The 22,468-nt window shown below is 34.7% G+C and overlaps 1 protein-coding gene across 2 annotated transcripts in view; it reads left to right on the top strand.

Moving 5' to 3' along the window:
* Positions 1-12,685, top strand: part of LOC129917148 (uncharacterized) — a 131,662-nt gene extending 118,977 nt beyond the window's left edge. For both annotated transcript variants that reach the window (XM_055997526.1, XM_055997525.1), the window contains exons 25-27: positions 4,176-4,320; positions 11,380-11,648; positions 11,804-12,685. In XM_055997526.1, the coding sequence (XP_055853501.1) occupies positions 4,176-4,320; positions 11,380-11,648; positions 11,804-12,139 (750 nt within the window). In that variant the 3' untranslated portion in view covers positions 12,140-12,685. The remainder of the gene's footprint in view (positions 1-4,175; positions 4,321-11,379; positions 11,649-11,803) is intronic.
* Positions 12,686-22,468: the final 9,783 nt, after the last annotated feature.

Below are 22,468 nucleotides of genomic sequence, written 5' to 3'. Positions count from 1 at the left end.
GTAACTTGTTCATCCCAAATCCTTACGGTTTTCGATTTAATGCAATTCTTGTGAAATTTCGAAAAATCCTTACTTGGCAACAGTATTTTGCTTCCTGCGCCCATTATTGATTTTTGTTTTTTTACAATTCTTTTACTAAAACATTGACAAATAATTAGGAACAATTAATTCAAAAAAATATTTTTTATTTCATGAGCCATTTCGCTGCAAATTAACTAACAGTTTCAAGTTTTATAAAAAATCAATTTCTAACTTTTATTTGAGAGCAACACCCCAAAAAAAATTTGTACGGTGTGAGAATGGTTTATTATTTTAAAAAGTCGCCCTGTTATTGTAGTTTTCAAAAATGTATAAAAGTTTCCAAAGTTGCAATTAGATCGTAAATTATTACACTTTTAGTTCAACAAAACAGGGTTTTTCAGAGCAAATATACAAACAAAAATAGAGGCTTTTGTTCAAAGAAAAATAAACAAATAACAGTTCGAGAAAATGTGTATATTTTTGGTTGTTTTTTGTTCTGAAAAACCTAGTTTTGTTGAATTAAAATTGTAATAATTTACGATCTAACTGCAACTTTGGAAATTTTTATACATTTTTGAAAACTACAATAACAGGGAGACTTTTTAAAATAATAAACCATTCTCACACCGTACACATTTTTTTTGGGGTGTTGCTCTCAAATAAAAGTTAGAAATTGATTTTTTATAAAACTTGAAACTGTTAGTTAATTTGCAGCGAAATGGCTCATGAAATAAAAAATATTTTTCTGAATTAATTGTTCCTAATTATTTGTCAATGTTTTAGTAAAAGAATTGTAAAAAACAAAAATCAATAATGGGCGCAGGAAGCAAAATACTGTTGCCAAGTAGGGATTTTTCGAAATTTCACAAGAATTGCATTAAATCGAAAACCCTAAGGATTTGGGATGAACAAGTTACCAAATTCTGAGAGCCCTTAAGATCCCCTATCAGCATACTTCGTTTGATCCATTACTTTTGGGACACCCTGTATATACATATATCGATCAGGTTTATGAAACATCTACAAAAAGAGCTAGAATTTTTTGAACTCGATAAAATTTCATTAAAAAAGGAAAAAAAAAACATTTATTTTTATGTTCTCACGCTATGGAATCAATTTTTTTGTTTGACAACCTATAAAAAATTTGATACCATGCCAAAGCTTATTATTTCACCTTTCATATGACGTATCAATCTCATTTCAAAGATGCCTACAAGAGAAGTTAGAATTTTTTAAAGTCAACCATGTCGAATTTCCAGACTGAGATTACGGTTCCCACACTGGTGGCTGTTCGGGGGGCAACAGATCTCCACTGGTGTTTTGAGGTTTTTCGCAAGTTTCTTGATTTTACATTGTGTAGCTTGTAGTTAGTCTACCGTTATATGTGATATACCAAATAAAAGGTAATTGTATCAGGATGCTTATAAAAGTTAAATAAATTTCTATCTGCTCTTGGTCAAAATTTATAACCTGTTGAATTCTAAAATTTTATTTTACCGTTATCTCAAAATTGTGTTTACGAAAATGATTGAAACTTCGCACACATATAGTCGTAGTCATGGTCTATCATTACTCCATATACTTTATTCCTGTATCTATTAAAGAAAAAAAGATAAAAATAAAAAACGATGAAAATCGGTTAAAAACGGTAAAAAACGTGTTTTTTAAAAACTTGTTTTTTCCGTTATTCAGTCAAAACTCACTAAAAGATTCCAAGTTTTTGCACATATATGCATTAAGGCCAAAACCTACATGTTCTATAAATTTGAACGCTCCAAAAATAAGCTAAAAATCAAAAATTACCCAAAAATACCCCTAAAAAACAAGGTGTTTTTCAAAAATTCATATTTCGAAACGCAGAGTGTTGAAAAAAAATCCGTATCAAGCCCCTAATTTTTTTTCTCTCGTCTTTCACCTGGCATCTTTAGAATTGTCAAAAAAAGTTTCCTTTACCCAAAATCATCATTTTGTCATAGCCCCAACACGTGTACAACGTTCAAACAAAACGTTATAGCTTAGTTTCAAAATTTTTTAGAATTTTTCCTTAAATGCAGGTATTCTTAAATTAATCTCATCTATCTATAGCAAAAAAATCAATTCTTTACAACTTCGAGTTTAGATTTTAGCTCAAATTTCATCTTTCCGTTTTACCCCTGTTTACCCTATTAAATGATGGAATTTTTAAAAATCCTTCATTTGGATTTAGTTTTAGGTTATTATCTTTCAAATAAGCTATACAATATTTTTGTATCTCTAATAGTTTATTTTTAATTTTTAATTGAAATTTTTTGCCGCACTGCGAAAGTGCGAGAGTGTAACGTTAGAAAATTTCGTCACTTTTTTGTGGTGGCTGCCATGGTTCATCGATTTATAAGACGTTATCACGTCAAAAACACCCTTTCACCAGAAATATGTTTAAGAACTTTATGGTACCTTTGTCCCTGCCTTTTCTAAAACCTTCATCTCGAATTTCATCAGTGTATCATTTTTTTTTCACATAGGTTTCCGTTATATTATACCTGTTAAAGTAAAAAAATAAGCACCCTTATTTTGTAATCGGCAATAACTTTTTTTAAGAGCAATCGTATTTTCTCTATTTTTATATCGTTAGATTCAGCATCAAAAAATACCTTAAAAACATGTGTCATACATTATATATATTCCACAAACAAATAGGTATTTTCACTATATTTTTGACCTATTCTTGGTTCTTGTCCCAAAAAAAAAACTATTAAAGGTCGTTTGCTGATACTTAATATTTTAGTTTGGGATTTTTGTTTTGGCGGAAAATGAGTTAATGTTATTGTTGCAATTTTGTATTGCGTCCAAAATTTTCCGAAATAAAACTCAATTATTGTTGCCGAAATATATTGATCGCAACAAACCTTAATATTTTAGTTGAACATTTGCTTGAGCAAACGGCTTTAAGTAACCAAACTTTATCTTTAACCTTATCAAATTTATTAAACTTTGGTACCACCTTTCTTGTTTGTGTCGTTGTTCCTTTTTTTAGCACCCATTTTCAGCCTTGTTTCGTCAATTCCACTGTACTCGTACACCAACGCTATCCATATCATCATAAATAATTTATAATTATTATTATGGTCGTTCATACGTCGGTCGTTTGTATACTTTATACGGACACTTGACTATATCAATGCTATAAAATATAAATTCCTTTCCAACCGAATCTCATCAAAAATAAAACTATTTTTAATACCTCCTACGACAAAAAAAAATAAAAAAAAACAACGCAGTTCCAATTTCAAAAATAAAAAAAAAAAAACATCACGGGACGAAAAACTTTATCCACGTGCATCAGTTTTCTCATTTCCATTCATCCATGAAAGTTTCCTCGAAACTCGAAAAATCCCAGAAAAAGTGCTCCGAGCCGAGGACAACATCGTCGTCGTCGGTCGTTGAACACAAAAACCATAACAACCTCAACATGACTCTTTATGTGTGTCGTAGAGCTCTCGTGTGTCTGGCTATTTTGTGCAATTGTATTGCGGTTATCCCTTAGGCCATTTACATATACACACAATTCTCTGTGTTTTTTCCATATATAGTATTTCGCTTGGGAGTCTCTTTTTTTTAGATATACGAACCAGAACCAGTATCAAGCCAATAACCAGGCATTCATTCTGCGTTGGGTCTGTTGCTCCATGAATTCTTTCAACTCTTTCTATATGTGGCACAAACTTCAATGTGGCACATTGGTCCTTTCCCGAATCCCGACTCTTCTGTGATACCCGATTCCCGAGGATCTGCAAGTCCGCGCGTTGCTTTTCAAATTGGTTTTTTGATTGGCAATTTTGAAGCGAACACTTCAAAAAGCCCTATATCCAACTTTTAGATTGGTTGGTAGGACGCGCTGCTAATTGTTGTTTATTCGCCTTTTAAATACTCTCCACTGTTGTGTTTTTGTTTCATCCTCGCTCAGCTCGCACGTTGTTATCACTTCTAATAGGTCCTGAATTCTAGGTCATATTATTGAATTTCATATTTAATAGCGCGAGCTCATATAAACTCTATGGAAACGAACACCAGCGCCATCTATATATGAATTATACCAGCCAGCAAGCAAATGCAATATAACCAATATTATACTCTTTTTTCTATGTATTTTTTGTGTGATTATTATTTTTTTCTAGGGATTAGAACGGATAGTTGTAATCAATGCTGCGACACCAGAGATGCGGACAAAAATTGAAAAACTCGCCCTCGATCTGATGAAGCTGGAAAATGAGAGATTTTCAATTCCAGCGCTGAAATTGCTTTTGACCTGCATTTATATGGGTGAGTTAATCTTATTATTATTTGAGTAGTAGTTTATTCTGTTCTGTTTGTGTGTCTGTGTAAATAATAATACTAAATTGATATTGAACTATATGCGTTATTTTGGGTAGTTTGGTAATTATTTATGAAAAGGATAATAATGTCAATAAGCCTTATGTTAAGGCGACTGGAAGAGAGGGTGATTGTTATAAGACAGACATTTTTGATATGAACTTACTTATGTGGTGATACTATTGAAAGTCAATAATTATGTATAACAGGATTTAAAGTAATGAGAAACTTTCATAATTGATGTCACATGAAGGAGGGAAATCCCTCTGGAATTTTTTATTTTTGCATTATTTTTTTTTTTTTGCGTAATAAATTTATTTATCAACCGACGAAACTATTTTCAGTGGTCTTAGCCTTAAATGAAGCCTCAAAAGTGCCTAGATAGTGCCGAAACCAATGCGCTCCGAACCTACCATAGTACGAAAACGAAAACTTTAAACGCATTTTTTTCGGAACTAGTTTTTTTCCGCGCCGTGCAATGTAACTCAAAAACTAATGAAGCTATAGACTTGAAATTTGAAGCCTTAAATCATTGGCCACAACATGAACCTAAAAGTTGAATAAAATTTGTACAGTAAATATTTTTTTTAACTACTTCTTTGTAAAAAAAACATGTTTCTTTTTCGTTTTTTTGGTTTCTAATTTTTATTTTTCATTTAAAAAAAATAAATTTAGGTTCATGCAATGCGTACTAATATCATCTAACGGAAAAAATTTTTTGATTTAAGATGATTTCCTGGACCTGTACATTGCACGGCGCAAACTAGAGGCGTCAACTTTGAAAGGCTCCAGAGCCGCCATTTTGTTATTTTTTCATTTGAAACATTTTTTTTCAATTCTTGATAATGTCAGTAATATCTTGTCTTTTTCCAAATTTCAATAAGTGCTTTCAGTTTTTCATAAAAAAATAGTGAAAAAGGTGTCGTCTGGAGGGATTTCCCCCCTTAAGCGATTAAGAAAAGATAGTTGTGCGGTCTTAAAAAAATTTGGTAGTCAACGCAAAATATTTTATCTCTCGATATTGAAGGAAAAAACTATGCATCGAATACCTGTTTAAATGATATTGTTGATAAAGTTGACCAAATTTATAACCCAAACTAATAAATGGTCTATGTTTTTGTACAATAGTGTTGAACGGATTAAGTCAAAAACGCATACCTACAATTTCTTCAAAAATAACACTGTTTTTCAATTTTTGGTGATTTAAGCCCTTAAGAACTAAATGCTGACAAAAATGATGTATTATAAGGCAATAGTTTGAGCGGTATTTTCTACGGCAAAGGTGTAAGAGCATAAAATAAATCTTTTGAAGTTAAAATAACGTTGAAAACAATTGAAAAGTGATTTAACGATTGAGTTAATTTATAATTGTACATTGGTTTTTGATCATATATATTTAACTTTTCATAATTTCAGATTGGGCTAGATGATCGATATGAAAAAAATGCAATCAATTATAATTTATAATTACCTACTAACATAATACGATACCAAAGAATTGTTCATGGTAGGAAAGTCTCTTATTTTATACGCTTGTTATCTGGAGTTCCACAGGGATCAATATTAGGCCCAATACTATTTTCTTTTTTTTCTTTTAGTAAATGATCTGCCTAGCGTGTATTTGAGCGTTTTTTCATCTTTAAGTCTAGTTTCTAGTACATACACTGAGCCAAAAAACAACGTAAAATCAATCTAAACCACTTTGAATCAATGGAAAATCACTACATTTTTAGCCTAAAGTGGAAAATGATTGAATCAAAGTAGCACACTTTAAATCAAAGTTGTTCACACATTAAATCAAAGTTGTTCACAAATTAAATCAAAGTTGTTCACACATTAAAAAAATAAAAAAAGTAAAACTAGCATCCGCTGGGGATCGAACCTGCTATACCTGGGTTGACAAGCTTGTGCTTTACCACTGTGCCATCTCACTTATAAAAATTGATGTGACAAACTGTAAGTTAAGCATAGGACGACTTTTTAGAAAATTAATGAATATATTTTTCACCATTGATTCAATGTAGAACGGATTAAAAATTAATATGCGTTTTTTCTCTGGGTGTACTTTTGGTGAACTGAACAGTTGAGCTGCTAGACTTTGGAACTCACTTCCCATCTCTGTTACAGAAACAATGCTAAAACATTTTAAATGATGTTTTTCAATTCTTATTCAACAACTTGTCGTTAAAAGCTAAAGTTTTGAACTAAACAGAAACACCTTCTCAATAAACAAAGCACAAAATCAAAATATTTTGATGTCAGTCTGGTCAGATATCTGTTTGTATGAGCAGCCACAACCTTAACGGATGGGTCGATTCGATTCACTTCAAACTCTATGCGAAGCTTTTTTATGGTACTCTAGAAGGGAGTGTTTGGAAATATTTGTTTTTTGGGTCAAAAGTAGCAGTACCTGTCATATATTAATTTTTGGAAAAGTTGTATGTTATCAAAAATAACTCATACGATTTTGGTTAAAAAATTCAAATATTAGTTATTGCATAAAGTCTATCTTTAAATGATAACGTTGTTTTCATAAAAACATCTTTTTATCATTTCTTACTACCTTCTAAATAACCAAACCAAATTACTGTTTCAATTGAAACGATTTATGTAATGTATACCCAGGTACCTCTAGCCTTGCTTATGTTAATCAAAATACAAATATTCAAAAAACACATTTTTTGATTTAGAGCCAATTTTTCAATAGCCAGATAAACCTCAGTTAGGGCTTTTTCCTATGAATAAAAGTTTTTTTTTTATTTTGACATTTATTCCTTTAATAATCTTATTGGAGATTGAAAAATTTGGGCTTAAAATAATTTTTTTTTTTTTGAAAAAAGTTTATTAATAAAAATTTCTAAAAAAAATTTTCTTAATAAAGGAAATCAATTGGTGTAGGTACTTTTTTAGGAACTCAAATTGATTGAGGCCGTTTGTCTTTTAATTTTTTTTTTTCTATTTTACATTTATTTTTATTAGCAAATATCAAATATGAACCCAATAATTGATACAACAAAATATCAGGAAAAATATTAAAAATATTAAATAAGTTTATAATCTAATCATAACAGAATCAGGACATCAGGAGTGCCAGTCGTTTTGATCGTAGCTCTAACTCCCCCGTGTCCATTAATATTTCTGATGTTGTTAACGGGTTGGGGTCAAAATTCTGCGGGGGTCAAAATTCTTTTGTCAAAATCCTGCTTTACAAAATTCTGCTTTTCAAAATTCTGTTTTTCAAAATTCTGTTTTTCAAAATTCTGTTTTTTCAAAATTCTGTTTTTCAAAATTCTGCTTTTCATAATTCTGTTTTTCAAAACTCTGCAAAAAATTAAAAATGGGTTTGGAAAATGTTAAAAAGTGCGCGCTTTTTAACATTTTCCAAACCCTGAAAGTCAGTCTAGCATTTTACCAAATGTACCAATGTTGAATTACATTAATGAGGTGTATTTTTCTTTAGTCAGCGCATATGCTATAAAAAAAAAAACAGAATTGGCAAAATTTTTTTGTTCAAATATAATGCTAGCAGAATTTTGAAAAGCAGAATTTTTAAAAGCAGAATAGAAAAAAAGCAGAACTTTGAAAAACAGAATTTTCGTTAAAAAAGCAGAATTTTGAAGCCAGAATTTTGACCCGATCCCGTTGTTAACTACTAATTCTAAATCGATAGTAAATGATATTTTAAATTTTAATATTGAGTTAACCCGTCACCAATGTATTTTTCCTAATGCAATTTTAATTTAAAGATCTCATCTTTTATATCACCTCAAAAAGGTTTTTCACAAAATGTGCTTGACAGTCTGTTCCTAAATAAAATATTAGAAAATAACTTAACGACAACCAAGGCCTTACAATAAGTTGACACCATGTCATAGTCTCATAACACCCCACTTGTTTTCTTCTAATCAGCGACATCCAATCTTTTCATTAAAAATAAGAAATTAATCGTTGTGCAAAAAAAATCATAGCCAAGAATGTCAACGCTATTTTCCAAACTATTCAATACATTAAAACTAATTTCCCACCACCACCACTCGATAATTTCCGATTTTATTTTCAATTTACTTGAGAGTTCACTCATTTATGCCCTATTTTAAAAAGCTTCTTCTATTTTTTTTCTATTTCGTCGTCGTCGTTCATTGATTTCAAACCATCACCACCATCACCACCACCACCAACGAGGTCATGGTATATCTTTAATTAAAATCTTATCTATTTCATCACTCACAATTCACCAAATCGATTGCCCTATAATACATTTTTATTGTGCCAGTTTCTATTTCTACGAGCATTTCTCATGTATCATTACACCCCTCACGTAGAGACACAAGAGTTTTCTGTTTCTGTAAAACCCGATGGCGATGCCGATGTTGATGTCGACAAATAACCTTGATTCGTTGTGTAACTCATCAGGCCAATCCAATTGGTCAATTGTTTATCCTTGTTTTCTCGTCTTTACAACAAAAATAAAGCTTATCTTGGTTGTGCCTTCGCTTTTGTATACATTAGAGTATTGTGTGCCACCCAGAACTCAGTCCTCATCCTCACCCTGTTTGGAAATTTTTCTATATTCTTCTCGGTTCTGAATCTATGATCCAACTTAAACGATGCCAAAGAGAAGAAATTGGTTTGTTTGTGTATGCCGGAGCCGGTCTGTGTTTAAAAGGTCCTTGAATCTCATCCCAATAAAAATAAGTATGGAATTAGTATCCTCTCGCTTGCTTGTACGCTCTGGCTGCTCTCTGGAATATAGACAAGAAAAGTTGTGCGGTGGAAACTTGGTCGTCGTCTATCTTGAGTGCCGCATCCTCAACTCGACTCATATACATTTTTATATACATCATAACCTCCAATAGAAGTCCTTTTCCTCATTTTTATAGAGTAAAATTAATATTTCCTCATTTTCGTTTTAATCACACTTTCTGGTTCTCATCATCTTCAGGATAGTAGAAAATAATATAGAGTCTGGACAAACTTTTTCAGATAGAGAGAGAGATATAAGTTCAAGACACATCTCTATGTTGGTTGGTTGGTTTCTTATGGCATCACATACCTAACCATTTACAAGAACTATATTTTGCTCAAGTTAACTAACCTTGAGGGCATTCTTTTTTTAGTTTTACATAGTCTATTTTTTACCTTAATATGAGTTGTGATATCAATAACTTCACTAGTCTTAATTTTACTTGAAAAACTAAAACCATCCGTTGGAAACTTCTACTTGGCAACCCTTTATTAAACTACTTTATAAACTCCAATACTTAGTAGCTTGGTTTAACAAGGTTGAACACAAAAATGTTTGAATAAATCAGGCAGCGACAAAAAATAATTTTAAAAATTTAAAGAATTTACATGTAATTAAAAAAAAAAAAAAAAACACGGCAACCCTGCTCAGATGAAGACAAACGTTTGTATACTTTATACGGACACTTGACTATATCAATGCTTTAAAATATAAATTCCTTTCCAACCGAATCTCATCAAAAATAAAACTATTTTTAATACCTCCTACGACAAAAAAAAAAAATAAAAAACAACGCAGTTCCAATTTCAAAAATAAAAAAAAAAACATCACGGGACAAAAAACTTTATCCACGTGCATCAGTTTTCTCATTTCCATTCATCCATTAAAGTTTCCTCGAAACTTGAAAAATCCCAAAAAAAATGCTCCGAGCCGAGGACAACAAAAGACAAACTAAAAAACAGTACAAAAATGTACAAAATATATTCCAGTTCAACCAAACTGCAATATAGGAGAAAAAAAGTTACTTGTCAAATTTTTTCATAAAAATAGGGTTATGAAGGTTTTAATAATTTTTGCTTTTCTTTCCCTTAGCTGGCTTTATCTTTGGTTAGATACGTCTGATTTGAAAGATTTTTTTTACAACCAATCAAGAACTTGTTACAGTTTAAGTTTGTTCCAAATCTTTTTTTTCTGCGTACAACCGTTTCTCCGCATTTTTGCATCAAACCCAATTTTTTTCGTTTTGTAAGTTGTTTTTTTCACTTTCATATCATTTTATTCAAAAAAACACGTAAATGAGTATTAATTTTTTTCACTTATTATTAAAGCTCAGTTTATTCTCTTAAAAAACATAACTTTTTGTATTAAAAAATTACATTTTTTTTTAAATCACTCAGTTTGTTTATTTTTTTTAAATTACTTTCAGTAGTCTTTTTTATGAAAAAAAAAGATATTTTTTGTCAAGGCTTTGTGCAAGCCCTTCCTTCTATACACAATTGAGTTTTCTTTCAGCATTTAATTTGAAAATACTTGGATCTTGGAAATTATAATAAGAAAATTGCCTGAAAGATAAAAAAAATGAGTAGGCAAAACAAGCATTATGATTTCAAATAGTTTTGCAGTGCCAGTTTAACAAAATGCATCATTTTTATGAAGTCTGATTTGTCAGACAAATTTAATCTTTTTTCCATTTCTTAAAATATTTGTTATTTTCAGTTTATGATGCCTCTTCCAGATGAATCTTATTTTTCAGCGAAGGTCCCAAAATAGCTACTTCCCAATATCCAATTCGATAACAAGAAACTATTTTTCACAAAAAATAGAAGCTCCTGCTCTAAAACTAAAATTCTTACTTTGCCATCCGCCCACATTTTGTGACAGACTCCTACAGCGAACTATTTTCAAATATGTTTCTACCTTACTATCTTTTACTATGTATCTCTGAAACGAAAATATCGACCAGATAGAAGATATTCGCCCTTGTAGTCACCTCCCATTTATACACAACGTATTATACCCAGGCAGGGACATGACTTGTTCAACAAAAAAACGACACTCAATCCGAGATACAGCTACTCCAAGTCTGAAGCAGCACACCCTTGTAATACGACAAAATCCCAATGTACAACATCCTTGTTGCAAAAAATATAACACAAGAACAGAAAAAAAAATACAACACGGTTTTACAAGGATTATCCATGAATGCTCCAATTTTAAGTGCCCATTTTTATTGTATGTTTTTTTTATTTGTTTCATACTTATAGGCTCCTCAAAGCAATTGGAAAATACCGAGCTGTCCAATGGCATTGTTCAGGATGACCCCGAGATAATCGCCCAACAAACTGACAAAGTCGACATCCTCTTGCATTGCATCAAGTCATCGACAAGGAGCGCCGCCTGGATCTATGGCCAAGTTTTGTGTCAAATTATCCGAGATTTAGTGCCGCCAAATGAGATCCTTACCAAGGTCATCAAAGAGTTTTTGGCTATAAATCAACCGCATTGCGATGTTATTGCCAGTATAGTTCATCAGGTGAGTGTTGGTAGATACAAAGATGGCAACGACGACAAAAATGGCTGTTTTGCCAAACGAATTCCAATTACCGTTATTTGCATATATATTTCTTGTCAAAACCATATTTTCTTTACTTATTTTTTTTGTTCGTCCTTTTTCTTTTAACCACACAGGTCTTTCGTTCTGCCATTGATTCGTCGTTCCTGCAAATGCTGCAAGATTGGCTGATATGTTCGTTGCCAACTTTCTTGGCGCTGCCGCAACAGAAAGGTGTCTGGGCGCTAACCGTCATCTTCTTATCGGCTTCCATAAATTTGCATTTGATTAAATTATTCCCAGTTGTTTTGGTTGAATTTGGGGAATTGGGTCAACAGGAGATTGTCCTGTTTCAAACATCCGCCCAAGATTTCCACTCAAAATTGAGCGCCGACCAGAAGACACGTTTTCGTGATGCATTCAAGCGTTTTCAGCAAAATGAGATTTTCGCAAAAATGTTGCACAGCTTGTAGCGATGAAGAAGAGACGATGCGATGCGAGATGAGAGACAAGAGATGGTAGAATGATGATGACGCCAATCTAAGGGACGGATGAAATGCTTTCTGTGTGTAAGAGAGAGATGCGGAGCTCAGCAAATAGAGCATAAGGACCAAAAAAAAGGATGCGAGAAGAATCTGGAATTTATTTAGTTAGCAAAAAAAAGATGAATTTGTTTTTTTCTTTCATTTTATTTTTTTCCTTCTGTCTTTTTTTTGTTTATTCGCATTTTTTTTTTTATTATTTGTTTCATTTTTTTTTTTTTTGTTATAGTTAGATTGTAAGATTCAAGCAAATAAAAAGACGATAAAAAAAATATTATTTTATCCTTCAATAAAGGATATATGCGTATAGATATCTACTATAAATAATTGGGAGAAAATTTGGAAATAAAAGTTAAAGAACAATAAAGAAAGATATGTTTATATCCATGTTGGGGGTATCTATCTACTTTTAAACTTTATGTATGGAATGCTAAAATGTAGACAAATATAAATTATATATTCATATATGGAAAATAAATATAAAAATAAAAAAAAATGAATCTTATGTACCTATAAGAAGAAAATATACTTTATTCTAATAAAAAAAATCTTATGTACTCAATTGGACGATGCGTGTTTATATTCAAAAGAGTTGGAAGATACATCACACTGTTAGACAGAAAACAAGAATTTTGAGTAAATAAGTCTATATAGACTAAATCGAAATTTAACAGTTGATCTCTTTTCGGATTGCAGGTAGTCTTAAGCACTAGTTTGGTAAAATTTTGACCAAATTTGAAGAACCTACATACTCAATAATAAAATTTGAAATATAGGTAAGCAATACAAAATTCGAAATTGAAGATATACAACATTATGGTCCCTGTAACCGCAACTAAAAAAAAATTAAAAAAATAATGTAATATTATAAATTGCATACTTTTGGGATTGATTCTTCTGAAGCTGTACTGTACGTGGGTCATTTCCAAATGGCCCCCACGTGGGTCATTTCCTAATGCCCCACGTGGGTCATTTCCAAATGCCCCACGTGGGTCACTTCCCAATGCCCCACGTGGGTCATTTCCAAATGCCCCACGTGGGTCATTTCCAAATGCCCCACGTGGGTCATTTCTAAATGCCCCACGTGGGTCATTTCCAAATGCCCCACGTGGGTCATTTCCAAATGCCCCACGTGGGTCATATCCAAATGCCCCACGTGGGTCGTTTCCAAATGCCCCACGTGGGTCATTTCTAAATGCCCCACATGGGTCATTTCCAAATGTCCCACGTGCATAGCCGTATTTAGGGGGGGGGGGTTTGGGTGTTTAACCCCCCCCGAAATTTTTTTTCATAAAATCAAAAGATACCTATATTATAAACATATACAAGTCTAATATGTGCAGCACTAAATGATTTGTTTTTGTATTTTAGTGATTTGATTACCTATATGAAAATCTCCCTTAAAATCACTACCAATTTTGCATCGTTGCAGAAGCTGTCGATGAAGTTTGTATAAAGGAAAACAAAAATTGTTTGGTCCATCACAAAGAGTTTTTATCTCTTTGACCATTTCCTTAAGCACTATGTTAACATCTTAAAATGCTCTTTTAAGAACCCTTTAAATACCACAAGTACGTATGCAGGGTTTTTGGTGCCGAGACTAAACTATGCTTTTTCAAAGGGTTTCGGTGGCCGAACTCGAATCCAAAGACGGACTTATTCGATCACATCTCGTTTTTGACATATTACCCTTAAATCTATTTAAATCTTTCTGACATCTTTTCTACTGTCCGAGATATCTTCAGTTGCTTATTACCCACTTTTGTTCTATGTTAACCTTAAATTAAGTATGTAAGCGAAAATAAATGTATCGATTTTTTCAGAGACTGTAGTACCTACCAACGCCAGGAAATAACCTCGAAAACTGGTAAAAAGCGGGATTTTCGATTTTCTAACGGGAATATCTCAAAAACGCGATGTGATAGAATTCTCTGAGTTCGGATTTGAGCTCAGCACATAAAAAACCTTTAGAAAAGTATATCTTGGTTTCTGTAACAAAAACCTGTTGGCCATACTCAAAATAAAAAAAATGCAATTATACTTTTGCAATGGAAGAAAAACTTGTTTTTATTTCTAAAAATTATAAGAGAAAGTAACGGGACATTTTGTTCTTCTCAATATTCTTGGTTTTTTGATCCCCTTTAATAAAAAAATAGTAGGGTGTCGCTGCAATACTCGGTTTTATATAAATAGCATTTTTATATGGTGCGATTATACTTTTGCAAAGCACTGTATTCACAACATTTCGTTATTATTTTGTTTCAAATTATATATAGGTATTAAACAATTTCAGTTTATTGTTTAATTTCAAAGTGAAGTATAACAATGGTCAACAAAATTAAACTTCTTTTTTGTTACAGAAACCAGGGTATACTCTTCTATAGGTTTTTTGTGTGCTGAGCTCGAAACCGAAGTCAGAAAAATTCGATCACATCAAGTTTTTGAGATATTCCCGTTAGAAAATCGAAAATGCCGCTTTTTACCAGTTTTCAGGGTTATTTTTTAGCGTTTACTTATTTTTTTTTTAAATTGAATTAACAGTTTCTAAAAGAATTAAGTTTTGTCTCTCTAAATCCGTTTAAATCTTTTAAATATCTATTTTCTTCCTCGAGAAATCATAACTTGAAATCAAAGTGCTTGGGGCATCTCATATTTATTTGCTTTTAATAGCAAATATCGAAAAGTTCTGTACCAATCGCTTTCAAATTTTGACATAATTCTTTTAGAAACTGTTACAAATTTAATTTAAAAAAAAATAAGTAAACGCTAAAAAATAACTTTGAAAACTGGTAAAAATCGGCATTTTCAATTTTCTAACGGGAATATCTCCAAAACGTGATGTGATAGAATTTTTCTGACTTCGGATTCGAGCTCAGCCTATAGAAAAGTATACCCTGGTTTCTGTAACAAAAACCTTGTTGACCAGTGTAATTAGCTCATGTCAAACAACTTGGATTATTTAAAATTTTGGTTTTTAAGTATTGCTAATTTCATTTAGAACTCAATAGATAGAATGTACCTGTCAATTTTCTGCTACAAAATTTCAGTGCAAGAAAAAGTACATTTTTCAATGTTTTATATATTAAATTGAACGTAATAATTTTTTTTATAAAGCCTTAGATTGGTTCAAATTTGTTTCTTAAAAAAAATTTTCTTGCTCGCTTACGCTCGCAATTTATATCAACCAACTTATCACTCTTTGTACCTACAAAACTAGAGATGCCGCTGAATATTCGGCCATTTTTAAATTACGTTTACCGTAAGCAGGGCTTTTTTAAACTTTTAACTACGAATTCCTCTCCTAAAAATACTTAAAAAGGATATTGGCAAATTTTTCGCTTCTACACAGTTCAAATGACTATTTGATTTAGCGGGATTTAGAATCGACTGCAGTTACATATAGTTGATACAAAGTATTGTGATTTCTAAAAAAAATTTTGTTTGGTCTGAGCTAACCCCCCCCCGAAATGAAATCCTAGCTACGGCTATGCCCACGTGGGTCATTTCTAAATGCCCCACGTCATTTCCTAATGCCCCACGTGGGTCATATCCAAATGCCCCACGTGGGTCATTTCTAAATGCCCCACGTGGGTCATTTCCTAATGCCCCACGTGGGTCATTTCCAAATGCCCCATGTGGGTCATTTCTAAATGCCCCACGTGGGTCATTTCCAAATGCCCCACCTGGGTCATTTCCAAATGCCCCACCTGGGTCATTTCCAAATGCCCCACGTGGGTCATTTCCAAATGCCCCACGTGGGTCATTTCCAAATGCCCCACGTGGGTCATTTCTAATGCCCCACGTGGGTCATTTCTAATGCCCCACGTGGGTCATTTCCAAATGCCCCACGTAAATGCCGCACGTGGGTCATTTTCAAATGCCCCACGTGGGTCATTTCTAAATGCCCCACGTGGGTCATTTCCGAATGCCCCACGTGGGTCATTTCCAAATGCCCCACGTGGGTCATTTCCAAATGCCCCACGTGGGTCATTTCCAAATGCCCCACGTGGGTCATTTCCAAATGCCCCACCTGGGTCATTTCCAAATGCCCCACCTGAGTCATTTCCAAATGCCCCACGTGGGTCATTTCCAAATGCCCCACGTGGGTCATTTCTAAATGCCCCACGTGGGTCATTTCTAAATGCCCCACGTGGGTCATTTCTAAATGCCCCACGTGGGTCATTTCTAAATGCCCCACGTGGGTCATTTCCAAATGCCCCACGTGGGTCATTTCTAAATGCCCCACGTGGGTCATTTCCAAATGCCTCACCTGGGTCATTTCCAAATGCCCCACGTGGGTCATTTCTAAATGCCCCACGTGGGTCATTTCTAAATGCCCCACGTGGGTCATTTCTAAATGCCCCACGTGGGTCATTTCCAAATGCCCCACGTGGGTCATTTCTAAATGCCCCACGTGGGTCATTTCTAAATGCCCCACCTGTGTCATTTCCAAATGCCCCACGTGGGTCATTTCTAAATGCCCCACGTGGGTCATTTCTAAATGCCCCACGTGGGTCATTTCCAAATGCCCCACGTGGGTCATTTCCAAATGCCCCACGTGGGTCATTTCCAAATGCCCCACGTGGGTCATTTCCTAATGCCCCACGTGGGTCATTTCCTAATGCCCCACGTGGGTCATTTCCAAATGCCCCACGTAAATGCCCCACGTGGGTCATTTTCAAATGCCCCACGTGGGTCATTTCCAAATGCCCCACGTGGGTCATTTCTAAATGCCCCACGTGGGGCATTTCCTAATGCCCCACGTGGGTCATTTCCAAATGCCCCACGTGGGTCATTTCCAAATGCCCCACGTGGGTCATTTCCAAATGCCCCACGTGGGTCATTTCCAAATGCCCCACGTGGGTCATTTCCAAATGCCCCACGTGGGTCATTTCCAAATGCCCCACGTGGGTCATTTCCAAATGCCCCACGTGGGTCATTTCTAAATGCCCCACGTGGGTCATTTCTAAATGCCCCACGTGGGTCATTTCCAAATGCCCCACGTGGGTCATTTCCAAATGCCCCACGTGGGTCATTTCCAAATGCCCCACGTGGGTCATTTCCAAATGCCCCACGTGGGTCATTTCCAAATGCCCCACGTGGGTCATTCCAAATGCCCCACCTGGGTCATTTCCAAATGCCCCACGTGGGTCATTTCCAAATGCCCCACCTGGGTCATTTCTAAATGCCCCACGTGGGTCATTTCTAAATGCCCCACGTGGGTCATTTCCAAATGTCCCACGTGGGTCATTTCTAAATGCCCCACGTGGGTCATTTCCTAATGCCCCACGTGGGTCATTTCCTAATGCCCCACGTGGGTCATTTCCAAATGCCCAACGTGGGTCATTTCTAAATGCCCCACGTGGGTCATTTCCAAATGCCCCACGTGGGTCATTTCTAAATGCCCCACGTGGGTCATTTCTAAATGCCCCACGTGGGTCATTTCCAAATGCCCCACGTGGGTCATTTCCAAATGCCCCACCTGGGTCATTTCCAAATGCCCCACGTGGGTCAATTCTAAATGCCCCACGTGGGTCATTTCTAAATGCCCCACGTGGGTCATTTCTAAATGCCCCACGTGGGTCATTTCCAAATGCCCCACGTGGGTCATTTCTAAATGCCCCACGTGGGTCATTTCCAATTGCCCCACGTGGGTCATTTCCAAATGCCCCACGTGGGTCATTTCCAAATGCCCCACGTGGGTCATTTCCAAATGCCCCACGTGGGTCATTTCCAAATGCCCCACGTGGGTCATTTCCAAATGCCCCACGTGGGTCATTTCTAAATGCCCCACGTGGGTCATTTCTAAATGCCCCACGTGGGTCATTTCCAAATGTCCCACGTGGGTCATTTCTAAATGCCCCACGTGGGTCATTTCCTAATGCCCCACGTGGGTCATTTCCAAATGCCCCACCTGGGTCATTTCCAAATGCCCACGTGGGTCATTTCTAAATGCCCCACGTGGGTCATTTCCAAATGCCCCACGTGGGTCATTTCTAAATGCCCCACGAGGGTCATTTCCTAATGCCCCACGTGGGTCATTTCCTAATGCCCCACGTGGGTCATTTCCTAATGCCCCACGTTGGTCATTTCTAAATGCCCCACGTGGGTCATTTTTAAATGCCCCACGAGGGTCATTTCTAAATGCCCCACGTGGGTCATTTCCTAATGCTCCACGTGGGTCATTTCCTAATGCCCCACGTGGGTCATTTCCAAATGCCCCACGTGGGTAATTTCCAAATGCCCCACGTGGGTCATTTCCAAATGCCCCGCGTGGGGCAATATCCAATATTAACTTTTCTTTTTAAAACTATCGTTTTTTATGGTAATCGCAGGTTAGCTTCGAATATTTCTTTGGATCTCAGATTTGTGTGATATGTTTTCTCAAACAACTTTCAAAATATAGCATCTTAAAAATTGTTCTCGTTGATAAATTTCACCCACCAAATAAGAGTTTTAATAATATTTACACTGTGATCTTTTGATATTTGTTTTTCTTTTTATTTGTCTTAAGAATTTTTTTTTTTAAATTCGCGTGTTTTACTAAACTAAATTACAGAGAGATCAACCCCTTAAAACATTAACCTTTATGTTTCATCGTTTAGCGTGTTTATCTAAGCACAAAGGATCTTTACCTTAGTCCTTGATATCACTCCAGAAGAATTAGTCACAGGAAAAAAATTGTATTCTTTGTCAAAATATCAAATATAAAATCCACTTTACCTTGTACCTGTTTACTCTACCTATATATTTTCAAGTAAGCTTATTTAATATTTCTACAAAATATATCATGTCTTTCCAGTTATTTGTCAAAGGCGTCAAATTCGACGACAGTTTATCCCTAAGGTAACATAGAGCTCTCCCTCTTGTAAACAGGATGCAAAAAAATAAGGTGCATTACATGTTCATTTAAGCATCATGCAAATATGATTCTAAAATGCACAACATCATTTCAAGTCGATGTTGATGTGTGTGTGTATACAAAGTAACAACACACGACACAAAACATCTGCTGCCATATCGATTTTACTCCCCAGGACACACTCTCTGTAAAAGTCATTTTGAAATTACAAAATTTCTCCGAAAGCATCTGAAAAACCCCCAAACAACTTGAGTTTTCAAAATTAAATATTCAACTTTCAATATATGTACACTACACCTACCTATACTGCATCTGGATACTGATGCTAGCTACTTTTTTGGTATACAACACGGTCGGTGTCTTTCTATACATCATGAACTTCACATCACTGGGGATGCATTCCATGGCGCTACTGACCTAGACCGGGTTTTCCAGAAATTTTTAGCGACTTGCATTCCACATTCCAAAAAAGGATTGATGGAACCCGAAATTCCATCCCAGTCCTTGTTATCCTTCCACTTAATTTCGATTTGGTCCTCTACAAATTTCTTATCACATTCCGCACCAATTATATTTCCCATTTCGTTCCATTCTCCTTTCTTATCACGCGGAATGGTATGGAATTTGTGAAATAAAACAAAAAAAACTGAATGGAATTTGTGGAACGAATTGCTGCGCATGGCTCGCCGTTTTTCGTGTTTCATTGATCATTGAATAGAACGAATCCTTGGAGGAAAAAAAAAGGACTTCTGCTACAAGGCAACAACACACATAGTTGCTATTCTCGAAACAGATAGACGAAGACGGTGTGGTGTTCTTGTGCAGCAGCTGTAGATTCACATCCGGGAATGCAATATGCTTGTTTGTGGAATCTTTGTGTAATTTCCGCTTTAGCAGCGTGATTTTAATTGCATCCCTAGCCTTGGTATTTTAGGTATCCTCCGTATCGGGAGCCAGGACCAAAGAAGGAGTGTTAGTAGTAGTTGGCATTGGCTGTAGTTGTTTGTGCTCCCCGCTTGTTCGTGTGTTTATTTGTGGTGTGCCCGCAAGCGAGAATTAATCATTGTCAAATTGCTTAAATCACGCAGAGATCTTGTGCTGCATCTTACAAGCAAAAGTCAAAGATATCTTTTGAAGCTTCGGTTGTTTGTGGCTAGGGCTACAAGAGGGCGCGCGACTATTAGGAACCATAACGAAGACGATTACAACGACAATGACAAAACGTTATAGCAACGTAAATTCGTAATTCAGGAAGCAAACACACACTTTGTTGGAATTCCAACGTTTATGAAATCATTTGCAGACGTCGACGTCGACGACGACGACGACTCTGCTGGCAATTTCCACCTCAGATTCGCTAAGCTGCAATACCTTTACCCAATACCTACCCAGCCCCACCACCCACATAATGGGTTTGTATAATGCTTAATTATGTTGGCTGTCATCGAAAGGAGCAATAGAATATTCTTTGAGAAGGCGAGCGAGGAAGACAGGTGGAATGGAAGGATAATGTTTTGAATTAATCACTTTTGTTTTTGGCATTCTTATGAAAAAGGCTTAAATATTGTTTGTGTTTTTTTTTTTTTGAGTATATTTCCTTTAAAGAACTTCTTCGAAATTATTGTTATTATTAAATGAAAATATGAAGACAACACGACAACGGAGTGTTTTAAAGAGATTTTTCCAGTCACACATTGTTTAATATTTGAGTGAACAAAGAGACATGAACTCTTAGTTACTTTTTTACTTTTAACGTGGGGTTATTATAATTAATGAGTCGAAGAATGGTTATGATTTTTGACTGTGTGTCTTTTTGGTGCTTAATGCTTACTTTTTGAAGGTAATGGATATGTTTGCCTACCTACAGTTACATATAAATAAACATTTTCGGAATGTTTTTAAGGAAAAATAAAATTTGTATAATATGGCAAGACAATGAAAAATTAGAGCTAGTGGAGAAAGAGTATTTCTCTTGGCCTTTTAATGAAAGAGTCTTCACAAATGCTTAGGAAATGTTTAATGCGCAAAAAAATACTATATTAAGTGGCAGAAATATCAGGACTCAAAATAAAAGAAATAGCCTTCCGGACTCCAAATGAACCATCACCCTTTGAAAATATGCATAAAAGTTGAAGTCCTATTTTTCGGAGATATAAAAATAGCTTGGACAATCGAAAACATTTTAGTAACGAACTTTCTGAGGCAAATCCATGAAAGTCTAAAACAAGAGATACCTATAAGTCATTCCAACACAATCTCGGTTCTTGAGATTAATTTAACAATGACGTTAGTCTTTTTATGATTTCCACAATTTGCTATACCCGAAATAAACTTTTGCCATTAAACTATGAGTAATGCAAAACCAACATGCATTTAACGTTTACTTTTAGTTAACTTAGAGAGAAGGAAGACAACCTTCAATTCATCAGTTTATTGGAGCTGATTTCACTGTATTTTGGAAAATTATCCTAGATAGAGGCATCAAATGAAAAATTGGATAATTGACGGGTTCTGGGGCGTATACGTAACATTTTTATTGAAAAAGCAAAACTTTGACATTGTTTTATTTGTATCTTAGTACTCAGCTCAGTAAACATTTTACACTTAAAACAACAATAAACGATTGCTTTTTTTTACTTAAAGTAATCGTTTGTTGTTGAAGGTCCAAAAATTTAAGTTTAGCAAAAAAATTTACTTTGTAACCCACAACAAACAAATATTTTTGTTTATCCTTAGCAATCATTTGTTGTTTGTGTATACAATTTTGCTTGCCTTAGTACTCACTTCCCAATAAAACACACATAAGTAGCTGAGTTCATTTTAATAAGCGACTAAGTGGACCGAAAAAGTTATCACTTTGTTCTAAGAAATAGCTCGCAACCAATAATTTTCATTATTTTGTTTTTTGATTTTTCGAAAAAATTTTTTTGGGTAATTCTGCAATGACTTATGCTACAATAAATAAAGATTCAGTTTAAAACAATAGAAAAAGTTTCATATGATAAGATTTCGTCTTTTGAATGCAATAAAAATAGGACTTTAGAACAACGTCAGAACGGTAGTTTTTAATTTTTTTTTTAAATAAAATATATATCTGAAAATTAAGAGGCGGTTTAGGGTAACATGGAAAGTTTTTGCGAAAAGGATAAAAAATGCACATCAGCGATGTAGCACTGGCGTTATTGCTTTTGGATAGCTCAATGCTCAAGGAAAAAAACGTATTTAGAGAATGGCAAAGTTATAGGAGCTGCAGGCTGGTGATAATAAATGTTATCATAAAACATAAATGATACACTCAACAGGTCAATGAAAAATTAGTTAGAATAATGTAAAAGAGGTAGAGGGCAATACAATATACTAATTCGGAGGTTTACAATGTGTGCTTCCGTGCGTTCTAG

Source organism: Episyrphus balteatus, chromosome 3, assembly GCF_945859705.1.
Source record: "Episyrphus balteatus chromosome 3, idEpiBalt1.1, whole genome shotgun sequence".
NCBI classification, from domain to species: domain Eukaryota; kingdom Metazoa; phylum Arthropoda; class Insecta; order Diptera; family Syrphidae; genus Episyrphus; species Episyrphus balteatus.
The sequence above is the reverse complement of the archived record's forward strand: the minus strand, read 5'-3'. Positions and strand labels throughout refer to the sequence as shown.